At 49.2% G+C, this 15,746-nt stretch overlaps 2 protein-coding genes across 2 annotated transcripts; one reads left to right on the top strand and one right to left on the bottom strand.

Annotated features, from left to right (window-relative positions):
- Nucleotides 1–4,209: 4,209 nt before the first annotated feature.
- Nucleotides 4,210–8,896, bottom strand: LOC112882904. Its single transcript, XM_025948097.1, has 6 exons — nt 8,424–8,896; nt 5,848–6,886; nt 5,413–5,660; nt 5,111–5,314; nt 4,903–5,001; nt 4,210–4,834 (listed from the first exon to the last, which is right to left on the bottom strand). Exons 1-6 carry the CDS (start codon nt 8,838–8,840, stop codon nt 4,727–4,729), a joined length of 2,115 nt encoding a protein of 704 aa, XP_025803882.1. The 5' UTR covers nt 8,841–8,896; the 3' UTR covers nt 4,210–4,726.
- A 341-nt stretch (nt 8,897–9,237) lies between these two features.
- On the top strand, nt 9,238–10,288 carry LOC112880804 (protein STRICTOSIDINE SYNTHASE-LIKE 10-like). The gene has a single exon (XM_025945553.1). The coding sequence runs from the start codon at nt 9,238–9,240 to the stop codon at nt 10,279–10,281; it is 1,044 nt and encodes a 347-aa protein (XP_025801338.1). The 3' UTR covers nt 10,282–10,288.
- Nucleotides 10,289–15,746: the final 5,458 nt, after the last annotated feature.

Genomic DNA, 15,746 nt, shown 5'->3' with positions numbered 1-15,746 from the left:
TTAAACGGTATACTCGTCGTATAAAACTGTGTAGTTGCCCTTTTTTATTGTATAGGCCGTGTAGCCCTGTTTTTATCGTATAAATGGTTGGACCGTGTAATCATCGTTTAGACCCTAAACTGCACAGTAGCTTATTGAGTAGCGTATACACGGCGTGTACACGGGCTACAAGGCCGTTTATCACCAACCTCCGATAGAATTCAGAGAGTAGTTTGTTAAGTATTGGTCCTCACATTAGTTGGTTAGGTCCATCCCATTTTCAACAAGGACCTTCTTCGTTGATGAACCTCAATACTGAGTATATAGGTCTTGTGATGGCAAAGATGTTCTCAACCTCATTCAAAAAGTTTTCATCATTGATTCTATCAACAATGACCCTTGTTTGTTGCTGGTGATCACTGTTGCAGCTTTTCACCCAATCTTTCCATTGCTTGGTTACCACGGTGGTGCAAGTCCTTCTCTCACTGTTACGAGGCTTTCCAGTAAAATGTAATGCATAGAAAATCGAGTTTTTGCCACTTTCAGTAGGTCCAAACGAGAATTTATTTTCTAAACATATGTGTACAATTGGGATGGCCCCGGGAAAAGTTGAAAATAGCTTTACTTGCGCTGTAAGTATCAAGCATCCATGAGATTCAAGGTGTGAACTACACATAGGCTCCAAAAGATGTGCTTATGCACCTAGAAAGGATTGGATAAAGCCATTCATTAAGAATTAGATAAAGACATTTACTAAGGATGAGGTTGGCAAGGCTCACACTTTATATAATATTTTCGTATCATCCTCTCTTGAAGATTAGGATGGTAGTCATCAACTTGAGGTTGGCAAAGCCCATTCTCCAAATATTTTCTTCTCACCCTCTCTTGAAGATTAGGATGATAATCATCAACTTTTTTCCTTAATACTGGATCATATTTAATCTCCTCTTTCCAGTTGATATCATCCAAACATGAATTCCTAGCATTGTTGTCACTATCCAGCTCTAGCGCTTTTCTCTTGAAAATTGTTCCATCAATTAACCTACATCAGCACATGTTTAAAAAAATGTAAATATGTACTGAATTTACTGTTTTCTAGTTTCTTAGTTTAAGAATCAGCAATAAAAATTTAAAAGGCAAAGAGATCAGATGACATGACATACATCCAAGTAGCACCTTCAAGGCTTTAACTCTAAATTTTATTCTGACTTGCAATCACTCCAGATCTCCAATCCTCTAATTTGTATATTGTAACCAATAACTCTATGATAGTTCCATATGAATAGCAAAAATCAACTAGGGTTTTTAAGTTTCATCTTTGTTTATGATAATCTAGATTAATTGACAAACAAATAGACAAATTGAAGAAGCGTTATGCATCTAGTTCCAATCTTGATGCTTGCTGAGATTAGTGGTCAGGCCTTGTGCGGTAGGGGCGAAGCAGGCAACCAGCGAATGATTATCAACTCGTTCACTTGACGAGACCAGCGGCCAGCGAGGGGGCGAGCGACGGCGGAGGTCGGAGGCCGTAGGCGGTGATTGGAGATTGGCCAGAGTGAGCGCAGCTGTGAGGTGTGAGATAGGAGGGAGGCGGAATGGCGGAACAAGGCGAACGCGAATACGACGAGTCGCCACACTCGTATGCGAAAAATTGATGCCATTAGGACTTTCCAGGCTGCTGCTGTTGGGCTGCCAAGCCTGTGTGAGGTGCATATAAGGCCAAAATCTAGGGGCAATAACTGAATTTTTTTTTTGTTGTGGGGGAGGGGGTTGCAGGTGCACCCACGAGCTTCGCCCCTGCATGTTTGGTGTGGAGTGTGTTGAGCAAATTGGAGGAACGTCAAATGAATCAATCTGTCTCTGAATTTGAATTTGAATGTGCATTTTAAAAGTTTGAGGATCTGGATGATATCCTAAATCAAGTTTAAAGTCTGGCGGTGTATTTTACTCTTTTCAGGTGTTATGAAGACGGTTTGAATAGGGATGTCAACGGGTCGGGTAATATGCAAGTAGAGCAAATATCTGCCAACCCGAAAGTCTAATTTGTACCCGTACCCACCAAGCTAATCGGGTAGAATTTCTTACCCGTACCCGACGGGTACCCGTCGGATCTATTCATAATAACGCAAATAACACGAGAATTATCATCATGATCGTATAATCAAGTACTTCCTCCGTCCCATAAAGAGTGCATTTCTAATTTTTTTCAGACAGATTAGTAGTGGCATAAAAAGACTCTCATACCCTCATTTATTTGCGACATGCGGTTAGTTTTGACATGCAAAATAAATCTAACCACTTAATTAGGCAGGTACTTTGGATCCAATTTCTAGAATTGCACTCGTTGTGGGATTTTTTTTCAAATGCAGAATTGCACTTTTTATGGGATGGAGGGAGTATAATTTATTTGAATATAAAACCATACAAGTTAACTCATACTAGTAGTAAAGAAAGAGAACTAAACATTCCATCCTACAATGTTTAACCTTCTCTTAAGGATCTACTTTGTAGTTTAGTAGTTGTATGTAAGCAAATACATTCAATTTCGAATCAAGTATTCCATCTTACCAGTAACAAACAATGACAAGACACAGCGCTAGCAAATAATTAAATAAAATCTCACTTCTTATTCACAGTTCATATTCATTTTCTATAGTTCGCATAATTACATTAGAGCGAGACATAAACATAACAATAATATATATTTTCTAGGTCACAAAACTTATACTCCGGGTACCCATAAATATATAATATACATCACAGGTAAGATTGAATACGTGTACCCTACCTATCTTATTTCGGGTAGCCGACCCGACCATGCCCACGGATGAGATTTGATACCTATACCTTCGCCCATCAGGTACGAAACCTGCGAGTAGCCGCGCACTAGTGTAGGATTGCCATCCCTATGTCTGAATAATTTTCTTTTAGAAGATTAATTGTGCATCTTTTTATATGGAAGGAGGATATGGTTTTCTATGGTAAGTCAAACCTGGAAAACAACCGCAGGTCCTGCTGTGGGAAAAAAAATTCTAGGAACTGGAAATTTAGGGGTTAGATAGTTGGATGTTTCACTTCAAGAGAAGGACAGTAATATCAATATTTGGTTTCTAGAACAGAGATTCAGGATCTTCGGAAAACAGGACAAGGCTTGATTTCATTCAACAAGGAAAATTAACAAGTTAATCCACATTCATAGCACAAACTCATCCAACACAATTCCACCTGCCAGATGACACAACGGCAAGCCAAGTCCCAAATTCCGCACGCTCTGTTTCTCGATTTGAAGCTCCTGGTCATGATGTATCGAGATCAGAATTTCAGACGACAACTCTGCATTTGGAGGGCTTCAATATCAAAAGGACACGGCCGATCAGACTTTCTGTGACGACATGAGGCCTCTGAGGTCGCAGGTGAGCTTCTCCGACGAGATCGGCTCGCTGCCGTGAGGGTCCTCCACAGTGGACTTGTCAAGCGACATGTAAGGCCTGCATTCAACAGCACAGGCCTCACATCGTAGTCCTATTCAGCCAACAAGATTCCCAATGGAATGGAAGGCAGGAGAAGCGGATGTAGGTGTCCCTGACCTCGCGGCTTCGGTGACGTCCTCCGGCGACAACTCCGGGAGGAGCCCCTCGAGCATCCGCATCATCTGTGCCCGCAGGTCCTTCATCTCCCGGCAGCTGACAAGCCCACGCCTCCACATGAACTCGATCCGGCCCGACGCGACGCTCCCCGTCCTGCCGACATCGATGTGCACGCGCTCCGCGAACTGGTCACTCCATGTCAGGCGGCGCAGCCGCGGCGCCCGCAAGGTGAACGACCGGTAGTTTGCGGCGGCGTACCCCGCCGCGCAGTTCACGTCGAGCTCCGGGGCATCGACGACGGTGATGCAGCCGGCGCCGTAGGCCTCGTCACGGCCCAGTTATTTGTGATTTGTGATTGTGCTTCAAGCAAAAATATGGATGTGCCAGTCACGGCCCAGTTATTTACCACGAGTGTCATGGAACGGCCCAGCCCGGTTCGTTACCAGTGCCATGACAAAGCCAAACCCAGCCCAAGGCCGGGCTGGGCCGCGCTGCTCGTTGGGCCATCAATATCAATTATCATAGGACCGGACTCAAAGAGCGTCGTCATTTCCTCAAAAAAAAAAAAGATTATCGTCACAGAATCAGAAGCAGACCGTAGAGAATGTCATCAGATTGAATCATTAGTTTCAGGTTTCTGATATCTAGAAACAGCCTAATATTTTTGGAACCTTGCAGTTTGCACAAAATAACAAGTTAACAAGAGTGCATAACTGCAGAGGCAGTACACGTTAGATATTCAGTAGTATTATCTAGCTAGTGAACATTGCATAGAGCCTACCCTGGATGTTCAGGAAGCCACATCTATACGATCCTTAGTCCCAAGATACAAATCACAGTCAGCCATCGTAATGCTGGGGTCCCTGGTAGAGGGAAGCAACAAAACAAAGCAAAGGTTTAAGTCCCGTCTTGGTGCTTTCAGTTCTTCGTCAGTTCTAGGTAATATTTCCATTGGCTTCCTGTAATTTTCTTCCACTTCCAGCATCTTCTTCCAAAGCGCGTCTGGATCCTAAGCCTTTAGTTCAGCCTCTTGAGCTTGCCTGAGACACCTTAGCACCCGCAGGGCAAATCGGATATGTAATTATTGGAATAATTGTTGGAGACTCAAATGACGGAGCCTTTCCACAAAGCTCACTGGTAAAGAGCACACGTCCATAAGTTCACTGGTCTGGACCGATGACTTCGGCAGAGCCACCATCTTTGGGAGTATGAGTCAGTATGGATACATCTGTGAGGCTTGGTTCAACCATGTTTGGTCGCTTCTGCCTCTGTTTCATGACGATTAACATAATCAAGGGAAATCCTAGGTGAAAACAAAGGATCTATCCAAGCTTACCTCTTCCTCACGTATCCGTGCATAACTCTTTGATCCAGTTCTATGATGCCTATCACGAGGATGTTCTTCTTGAGAAGCTTTACATCGAGCACTTGCAGCCTATAAAACAACAACAGTTAAGCAAATAATCCAAACATATTGTCAAGATTCAAATATTCCTAATAAGCTTTTATGTTGGCGACAAATTCAATAGAATGTTCAACGCTACCTTGGCCTTCTCAGTGCCCCAATACGCCACAAGGAGTTTCCATTGTTCTTCTGGGACACGGAAATCTCGATTGGCAAGACGTTCCTCATCTGTCTCATGGAAATCATATCGTTCATGTTTTAAGACAACTTTCCAGTCCTTCCACTTTTTTCCCAAAGCATTCATAGACCAGATTTGACCAATTGGAGGGAGCACAAACTTGAGCTGCACCAACCATCAGAGGATGGGAAAATAACGAATTAAAGATCCACTGGAAGACATATATCATATTTTCAAGGGTAATAAAGGCACAGTTTACTTACATTAACTAAATGCATAATTGCTTTCTTGTTTTTCTCCGGAAAATACCTCCAATCTGTATACGTCAGAGGTGCCACTGTTCCATCACGTGCGATTTGTCCCAGAAAGCTACTCAACGTGCCTGCTTCGTCTCCGATAGGTTGGCCTAGATCATTGAAGGGCACTCGAATCCTTACACCCTCAGGCATGGTCCAGACTTTAAGGCAGAGTGTAGGACCACGGCCGCCGCGTTTTCTCTTTTCCTTGCCACCTGCAAAAACCAATAATGAACTGAACAACTGAGAAGATAATCTCTGAATTTTTACTCTCATGTCACAACTTTTTATATCTACATAAAATCTATTACATAAAAATATCATCAGTTTCTTTTAGAGTCAGCTCATCATGCATTAAGATATTAAACAGCCAACACACAAGAAAAATGTAATACTCCTTACCAGCATGCCCGAAATTAGGATTCCTTTCAAGAGCTCTTCTAACCTCTGGAGGGCATGTTTTACTGTAATAACATGCAAAACTTTCAGGATCAGACATATCAGGAATTGAAGCTGACTGTGTTGTAGCATGCAGATCGTCGGCCTCATTGGATCTTCTATGAGGCATGTTGTGCTGAGGCAATGAACTAGAGGAAATATCATTGCTGACTCCGTCAATGTCTTGAGAATCAGATATAGTGTGACTTGGAGAAACAGCCTCATTTTCCTCAGATTCGTTTGTAGGAGATTCGTAGTATGCAGTGGCTGCTGATTGTTTGGCCAAACGCTTACTACGCCTATGACCAAACCCTTTATTTGAAGATGTCAAATCCCTCTTTGTGCTCTTATGAGCCAATCTTGCAGTCACCTGGCCCATGTCAGCTTCATCCTGCTCTACCTGAATATTATCATTGGAGTGTTCTGGGTCGTGTTCAGTAGGACTAAGTAGTTTAGGAGGTCTGGTCTTTTGCTGTCTGTCCCGTGTGATCTGTTTCGGTGTTTGAGCCTGCCTCTTCTGCACACTTACAGACTTGGGGCCAGTAGCAGTACCAGTTACCTGATTGGTGTGCCTTACAACAGTTTTCTCCTTAACCAGCTCAACGTGCCCCAGACCTCTGTGCATTGCATGACTAGCAGACTCATTTTGTGCCTCCCTGACATGAATTATATGGTCTGAAGGATGTTCTGCATGAACTGAATGATGGGATTGCTGCGCATGTGCCTGACATGTGACATGATTCAAAGTTTCCAGTTGTCTCCCCTTTGCACCAACAGATCTATCAGCAGCCGGGAATCCATTCCTATGGCAGGGCATTTCATTAATCTCATTTGACATTTCAGTATCTATATCATCACTATCAGTGCCAGCATCAGGAAACTCCACAAATGCCTGCGTATTTTGACGTATGGCCTGTGATCGCTCTAAATGGCGCAGTTGATTATTTGGATGCCCTTGAATATGTCCCACACCAACTGTAGAATCAGGATAGTCTTGCCGTCCCTGCATTGCAGTAAAAGCAAACCAAAATTAAGAAGCGCAGTGTCTCAGAAAAGAGGTCAGTTATTTTCGATTTTCACACTCTCTGATGCAAACATCAACTATGTTTGCTTAACATGATGTTCTAGCAATAATGGTAGACAGAAGTATTTAGCATGAAAATCCAGTGACTAGATTTCAGTTAATCAGTCAAACAACATAGTTTTACATATATTGATGGAAACATTAAAAATGATTACAGGATCATCTTGTTTATCTTTTCACTCTCCTCAAACTGAGAACATTGCCAGGACAGAGCAAGTTCTAATATTGGGGCTAAAAACCTGTTGCAGTTCATGAATCTAGACTCTAAGCTTCTTATTACGAAATGCAAAGTACCTTTTTAAAAAAATATACCTTGACTATTGGTGATACTATTTACAGCTCTGGGATACAATTTTGGGCATTGCACTGAATGTTATGGAGGATGTTCATCATTGGAAGTTTGAATCTTCAGGGGTTTTTCTCCACTAAATCTGCCTACAGAGCTTTCTTCATTGGGTCCACTACCTTTGAACCATGGAAGAGATTGTGGAAGTCCTGGACTCAGGGAAAATGCAAAACCTTTATCTGGTTAGCCATCCGAAATCGCTGCTGGACAGCTGATCGGTTGCAAAAAAGAGGACTCCCTCACCCTGACAACCGCCCCCTTTGTGACAAGAAGAAGAAACGGTACAGCACATCCTCACATCTTGTGTGTTTGCCAGACAATTCTGGTTTGCCGTCCTGCAGCCCCTGAACCTGGTCGCGCTGATTCCTTACTGAAGAACTATCTCTCTGGCTTATTGGTGGAAGAGGGCCTGGAGGAAATTACCAAAGCAGCACAAAAAAGGCTTTAATTCTCTGGTCATGCTTGGCGCTTGGATCCTCTGGAAGCACCGAAATGCTTGTGTCTTTGATGGATCAGCTCCTTGCCTCCAAGTTGCCCTGCAGGCTTTTAGGGATGAGCTGCATCTCTGGCAAGTTGCAGGTGCCAAGGGGCTTAGGGCCCTCGGTGTAGGCCTGGTGGCTTAGTTGCACCAGTAGGGTGCTGATTGTGGTCAGGTCCCATCTTTTTATCCTTTTGTAAGAGTCTTTTTTAGTGTGTTTTTCTACCGTCCCCCCATTCTGGTCCAAGGTGGGGGTTTGGCTTAGTTGCACCACTCTTTTTAATACAAAGATAAGCAGCTCTCCTGCGTGTTCAAGAAAAAAAAACTATTGGTGATACTGCATTTCCCTACGCCCCCTAGTATCTCAATAGGAGATAGCAGGCTAGGTCCACTTGGCAATTTTTTTCGCCCAATTTTTGCAACAGCACAAACGCAGGAGCTGCTCCTACGTTTCTGAATTTCCGCGGAGTAGCACAAAATTAGCACTGGGAAGGCTACAGACCAACAATATAAGATTACCGATCGACGAGATAGCAAGTGCAAGCACAGTAGCGTAGGTAATCGAGAGAGATCCCGCGGGGAGGAGGAAGCCTGAAGCACAGGCGGCAGGAACGAGACACTTGCGCGCGTACCTCCAGGGCCCGGAAGACCGGCGGCAGCGAGACCGGAACGAGCGGCGCGGCGGCGGCGGACAGAAGGTACCGGCGGAGGCGCGCAGGGTCGACGGCGAGCTCGGCGCCGCAGACTGGGCAGCCGCAGCGCGCGAGCCCCGGCGGCACGCCGAGCATCGCCCCGCAGGACCCGCACGGCAGCCTCGCGCCCGCGGGAGCGGGGGCCTCCGGCGCGGAAGGGGGCAGGGGCAGCGCGCGGCGGCGCCTCGGCGGCGGCGGCGGCATGAGCTCCGGCGGGAGCGCCTGCGGCGTGGCGCAGTCCGGGCAGGCGAACTCCGCCAGCCCGCGCTCCACCTCCAGCGTCTCCCCGCACCCGGCGCACCGCACCTCCAGGAAGTCCTCCGCCTCCCCCGCGGCCGCCGGCGGCGGGGGCGCCATCCGCGGTCTCGGGGAGTGGGCGGGTGGGGTAGGGTTCACTCGCGGGGGGGATGCGGAACGGGTGGGGTGGGGTGGGAGCGGGCAGGCGTATCCGCGGCTGTCGCTGCAAGTGGGCCCGTCGCACGCCTCGCCACTCCGGGTCCGCTCCCGGATTCTTTTTTAGTGGCGATACAGCCGCGTTTCCGGTTTCTTTTTTTCCCGCCGGTTGGGGGAAGACCGCGTGTGTTCTCGACTCCGACTCGGCGTCTGCTCACCTCCTTTTCCGACGCCGAATCGGACTGCTCGCCTGAAGAAGCCCCCAATAAAACGGAAAGCAGAGACGCCGTCCTCCAACAAATCAAACCAAATCGACCGACAACAGAAAGAGAGAACTCACCTGCCGGAATAGAAAGAAACCATGAAGCGAATCACGCCGTCGAAGCTGCCTTTGCTCGCGATCTTCGTTCTCGCCGCCTGCCTGCTGCTCCTGCCCTTGGCCGCCGCCGCGGCCACCGCCGTAGCCAAGGCCATCGACGCCAGCAAGACCCAGCGGCTGGAGCTGCCCGGCGACACGACGGCGATCGGCCCCGAGAGCGTCGCGTTCGACGGCCACGGCGCCGGGCCCTACGTCAGCGTCTCGGACGGCCGCGTCCTCAAGTACGACGACGGCGGCTGGAAGACCTTCTCCTACAGTCCGAGCTACACCAAGAACAGCTGCGACGCGTTCTCCGAGCTCCCGCCGGTCGCCAGGGAGAGCTCGTGCGGCCGACCGCTCGGCTTGAGGTTTCATCTGGACTCCGGGAACCTCTACATCGCCGACGCCTACATGGGCCTGATGCGTGTCGGACCGAACGGCGGGGAGGCGACGGTGCTGGCCACGGAGGCCGGCGGCGCGCCGCTGCGCTTCACGAACGGCGTGGACGTCGACCAGGTCACCGGTGACGTCTACTTCACCGACAGCAGCACGACGTACACGCGGGCGCAGCATCAGATGGTCACCGCGACCGGAGACTCGACCGGACGCATCATGAAATACGACCCGCGGACGGATCGAGTCACCGTGCTCCAGTCCGGCGTGACGTACCCCAACGGCATCGCCATTAGTGCCGATAGGACCCACCTTGTCGTCGCGCTCACGGGACCGTGCAAGCTAATGAGGTACTGGATCCGAGGGCCAAAGGCCAACACGTCCGAGCCGTTTGCTGATCTGCCGGGATACCCGGACAATGTGAGGCCCGACGGGAAGGGAGGATACTGGGTGGCGCTGCATCGGGAGAAGTTCGAGCTTCCGTTTGGTTTGGACAGGCACTTGCTTGCCATTAGGGTTGGCGTCGAAGGTGAAAAGCTGCAAGAGATGAAAGGACACAAGAACGTGAGGCCGACCGAAGCGGTGGAGAGGGAGGATGGCAAAATATATCTTGGATCCGTAGAGTTATCGTATGTCGGCATTGTTAGCACATAGAAGCCCAGATAGGTTTAAGACGTAGTATATGATCTTTAAATATATCTCATCAGTAGTATTTTTTGTATATCTTTTCTGTTGGTCTTTGTTAATAAAAAGTTTTCTGTTCCATGAATTATGAGATGTTGAATTCACGGACGATCGGAGTCTGAATTGAAATGTTTGGCCACGTTGACGGGTTGATGAGAAGCCTGCCGTTTAGCCGAGTTCCTCGCGGACTGTGTGCCCACCGAAACCGTGCACGAGCCTCGCTGCACGAGTTTATTTGCAAAATTAATTACTTCTGTCAATCTAATTCACACTAGACCCTACAAATAGTTGTTCTTCCAAAAAACATCCAAACTAAGCTCGATTCAGAACACGGATTTTCCGGTGAGGCTTCCCCCGGTTTTTTGAAATTCCAGTGAAATTCGGCACCTTCCTCCTTCAAAGGGATACAACATTTTGTTTTGAACAGAAAGTAAGACCAAGAGCATTTGGTGTAATAAAATGACATGCAATTTTAGCAAAGTATACCAAAATCTTGAAAGGTAACTTGTTGGCGTTTGGTGTTTTTCTCTTGTCGCAAAAGCTAGCTATTTGTTTATTTTGACTCGTCACATTGCTTTTTTCGCAAACACACATGATACGTGTGCCGTTACATTCTGCTTTGCGGTCAGGTTAGTATTTTGCATACATTGGCGGAACTTGATCAGCAACACTATATAACATTGCTTATTATTGGTGTCGTTCAGCATGATGGAGTCAACCTCTTGTCCCTTCTGTTTACGATTGAAATTAATACTGTGGATCTCCCCCGTTCTTTGTCTTTTGAAAACAGAATCACTGAAATGCGTAAGCTGGGTTTTTTTCAGCTCCTAGCTCTATTCTTTTCTCTAGTTTGTGCACCTTTTGGCTTATATTTTTCATCTATGGTGATCGTCGATGACAATTACATGTAAACTTCGTTAAGATTAAATCTCATGATTTACCAAGGCTATTTCTTAAATGAGAGTCAAGGGAGCCCGCATGATTTTCGACCGTGCCGTCAAGGACACGGACGGTATCGTGGCGAGAAATTTTGATATTTGATACTCAATTAGCGTGTCTCACTGGATTTGACATTCAATTTGTATGCCTTTTAAAATTTGACACCGGGAACGTGAATTCTTTCAGTTTGGGAGTTTCTCTCCTCTTTTCTTCAGTTTCTTTGTTTTCCTTTCCTTTTCTTTTTTCCAGCCCAAGTGCGAGACACATTTGCCCCTCTCTCTCTAATCCATCTATCTCGGCCAGCTGCTGCAGCTCCGCCGTTGTCCGCTCACCCAGCATCCGCAGCATGCGGCGGTTTAGCTTGTGGCTGTGAGAGTTCCATGCTCACGACGGCTCAGGATGTCATATATTTCGAAATCAAGATATTAGATTTTTATGAACGTGACATAGGTAATATACTCTAAAGGTTGTCTACAACTGCGTAGGTGGCTGGGTGCTCCGGATTATTTAACTATTTGCTATCTTTATGGATGACGCCTCTTTAAAAGACATCCTTATTTTGGCTCCTGTAGATGTGTCACTCCTCTTCGCGCAAGATTAACTATTTATCAAGCTTTTCATGACGTGGCACCCTAAGTCAGCTGGCCAGCGTGGAGAGAACACGTGAAAAGTCTCTAATGCCTCTGCTTTAACCTGAGTACACAGTGCTCTCTCTCCTATCTGCATGACCAATGGAACCCACACATCTTGTTCTACTTCCATCTTCTTCTTCCATAATGCCTCGTCGGCGAGGAGCCGGGATCGTTGTTGCAGCAGTCAGGCGGCGAGCAGAGCGGCGGCCGTGCTGGAGCCGGTGCAGTGGGTGCGGATGCTGTGCCGGGAGCTGGGCGCGACGTTCGTTGCTGGGGTACCGGCCAACGTGCAGTTCCTCTCCTCGACGGCGCGCTACCGGTTCGGACGGAGGTTTTGCCGGCGCTCCAGTGTGAGGCCGACAACGGCAAAGGGCGGGGGGGGGGGGGGGGGGATGAAGCTCGATGAGGGGAACCCAGGGGTGGTGGCCATCTGCGCCGACGACGACCGAGCCGGCCGCATTTCACGGTCGAAGGCTGGCAGCGGCGGCTGCTCCGATCTGCTCCGTGGCGGGTCCTCTCTGACGGTAGCACGGGAGCGACGAGCACTGGCGGAGGTGAGGAACGACATCGTGGAGGTGGCGGCGGCGTCGAATTCATCCAGGACGTCGGGGACGCGACGGTGAAAGTGCCGGAGGCGATCGGCTCCCTCGCGGGCGAGGAGCTCTGGTGGGCGATGGGCAATGGGGACGGGCAAAACAGATTTTCTCGTCGAGGGGATCATCTTGATGGTGCTAGATGTGTCAATCACGCGATGGACGCGAGAATCATGAAACAAACCGGATTCCCAGATCGAGAATTCGACTACTGTATCATTATGATTACGATAGTTCTTCAATCAAGCGCTATCACATACAGAACTCATTACAATCATAATATCATAGTCATACTTCGGTCAATCACGGATTTAATTATTATATAAATCTATAGGATTTGTAGTACAGAATTCACTACAAGCCTCTCGGCTGGAGCGAACAAGTAGAAAACGGAAGGTGGTAACTAGGCTTCTGGCCGTCCTTCATCTTCTGGAACCTCCTCCACAGGCAACTCGAGTGTAGCACGGGACTCAATCATACCAATCGTCATCGTTAGGATCGAACTCCGGATCAGATTCTGCATCGTACCAGGCTATCCCCAAGGTATGGGATAGGTCCACATCACCATCCGAATGTGAGCTTTATAGTGGACTAAACTAAGGATATAACAAAAATTCAAGAGATTAAGCTGGAGTTTCCTATACATGCGCAACAACATATACATATATATAACTTTCTCCAACTTCGAACTCGGGCCCTTCCGGCATTCCGGACTCTCGATCCAACACACACCTTCCAAAATCACCAAGTCGATGCGAGAACTCCTTCTCCTCGCATCTCAACTGCCCCAGGCAGGAGGTCATCTCTAGAGGGAGGCAGAAATTATGAGTAGCACTAACTAATAAGAGCAATAGAAGAGTAGGATTGTCCATGACCGAGGACGCGGCTATACGTATAGTTTTCACCCTGCAGGGGTTGTACACCTGGAACCACTCGAATAGACGCCAGCTGGGGATCAGCCGACTGAGCGACGAGACACCGGTCTACTGAAACTGGACTAGGAGTCACAGCACCATCCAGCTTTCCTAGATCTTGGGTGCATCCTCCCGCAAGAGATCGCCCCGGGACTGTGAAGCCTCCCTTGCGTCTCAGCGAATGTGAGGTCAACACCTCCTTCCCTTGCACCGATACTCGATCCTCCTACCGACTTGGTACCGCACTTGCTAGCCTCGGACCGGGCCCACCCTCATAATTGATAAGTGGTGTGCACGCTTAACATAGTCCCACTAATCATAGTTACTCTCACCCGGTCCTCAATTGTCGAAGCGGACATCTTCGTCATATGCGTCTCCACCACAATGGTCCGCAACTGCAACCATTATGGGTGTCCCCAAAAACTTAACAAAGTAACCAATAAGTTGTACCCGCCACAAGTACTCCGTAGGGTGTGCCAAGATACACACACCAAGCCCTCGATCCATGATGAGTTAAGTTCGCCCACTCCCGGCTAAAAGCCATATTCACCAACTCCTGGAACGTGTATCTCCACTCACGCCGAGACTATCCATCCATTCCCACACATACACATGCAAAGTATAGCAAGACATCTCATATAATATTCAAGTGTTATAGGATTGCAAGGAGTTCCGGTAAATGAATAGGCTATGCAGGTTCATGTTATAGTAATTCATCATGAAGCAGTAGCATATCTAGCAAGCAATGCCTAATAGGTATTCAAATTGTAGATGGGTGTGAACCTGGCGGTTCTTTGAAGTCCTCCTAGACTTTCGGGTGGTCCTGGCCGTCGGTCAATTCCTCGTAGTCGGGGCTTATTCGTCATACGAGTAAGGGTAAGGACCAAAATGCAAAAGTGCATAAAAGTCAACAAATAAGATCCAAATCACCACATAATCTACTCTAACGGGTAGTTCATGATTTTAGAAGAATTATACGGTTGATTTGCTATGAATTTTCCAAGTAAAAACCTATTTCTTAAATTAATAAAAGAATTTCGGAAAAAAAACACATAGCAGTAACAGGTGGCAGCACCAAAGCGTGCCACGTGGCATGGTGACGTGAGCGGGTCAGTGGGACCCACGGGTCAGCCTCACCCCGAGGCTGACGGGTGGGGCTCTCGGTCAGGCCGGGTGAACGAAAAGGAAAAGGGCTCGGCTCCGGTTTTTGGGCCGAAAGCGGTTGGGCCGACTCAAGGCCCAACTCGGCCTAGCTCAGCTCGAATGGGTTAGCTCGGCCTACGGCTCAGCAGGCCAACTCGGACTCACGGGTTGGCTTGGCTCAGCAAGCCGGCCCACAGTCCATTCCCTCCCCTCTCTCTCTGACAGAGTGGGCCCAGGGGGCAGCGCCCCTCACTCCCCCCGACAGGCGGGGCCCTCTTGTCGGTCTCCCATCGGATCTGGTGTGGCGGCCAGATCCGGTGCGGCTCAGGCCCATGCGGATGGTGTGCGTGCAAGCCGGTGTGTGCGTGCGGTGTGCGCCCAGGGCATGTTCGATCAAATGCCCGAAAGGGCTTGGCCACGACGCGTGCGACGCCGTGGCATCGGTGCGTGGTCACCGCGCACGGCAAGGCCAGGGCGGGGTTGAGGCGCGGCGCTGGTAGGATGACGCGGGGCAGGCAAGGCAAGAGGCGCGTGCGGCTCGATCCGGCGGCGGTCCTGCCCACACGCACACTCCCGGCGTCCGGGTCCGCGCGTGTCCGTGGCGCATGCGGGCCACCGGCGTTCCGGACCCACGACGCGGCACGGCGGCGTGAGGCAAGGCGGGGAAGGTGGAGGGTCACGCGACATGGAGCAGGGGTAGGACGGCGGTGAGGTGGTGGAGCAACGGCCATGGCTCGGGGGGCTGGCTGGTGCAAGACGCGAGCGCATGCGCGCAGGCAGCTGGATGGCCGCGGCATGGCCGGGACGCGTACGGTGCTCCGGCAAGCCGGGCCGTAACGACGTTGTGGCTGTAAGGGAGGACGAGGGTGACGGCAAGGGCCCTGCAAGAAGGCGGGACGGGTGGGGGTGCCTACGGCCTTCTACGGTGGGTTCATCGATGGCAGATAGCATCACACCGGCAGCAAGAGGAAGGACGGGAAAGGGTGGCAGCGCTCACCGGTCGGGCTTGCAGGCGAGGGTCACGGTGCGGTGGCGGGTCGACGCAGGCGAGTCGAGGCCGTGCAGGACACACGGCAACGGCCGCGTAGACGTACGGGCGCAGGCTCGGTGGAGAGGCTCCGACGAGGACGGCGGCAGAAGTACTCCCGGCGGCGGTCTTCCTCGCGCTGGCGGCTTCCTTAGCTCTTCAGCTCCGGGCGGCTCCTCTCCAAGCT

This window comes from Panicum hallii, chromosome 2 (genome assembly GCF_002211085.1).
Source record: "Panicum hallii strain FIL2 chromosome 2, PHallii_v3.1, whole genome shotgun sequence".
In the NCBI taxonomy this organism is placed as follows: Eukaryota; Viridiplantae; Streptophyta; class Magnoliopsida; order Poales; family Poaceae; genus Panicum; species Panicum hallii.
The sequence above is the reverse complement of the archived record's forward strand: the minus strand, read 5'-3'. Positions and strand labels throughout refer to the sequence as shown.

Bases quoted from the DNA above. Each gene is read 5' to 3' on its own strand.
- LOC112882904 (XM_025948097.1), bottom strand. From the start codon at position 8,840: ATGGCGCCCCCGCCGCCGGCGGCCGCGGGGGAGGCGGAGGACTTCCTG. The intron at 5,661-5,847 runs GTAAGGAGTATT...TGGTTTTTGCAG, and splicing joins TCCTAATTTCGGGCATGCTG to GTGGCAAGGAAAAGAGAAAA. The intron at 4,835-4,902 runs GTAAGCTTGGAT...GTCATGAAACAG, and splicing joins CACGGATACGTGAGGAAGAG to AGGCAGAAGCGACCAAACAT.
- LOC112880804 (XM_025945553.1), top strand. From the start codon at position 9,238: ATGAAGCGAATCACGCCGTCGAAGCTGCCTTTGCTCGCGATCTTCGTT.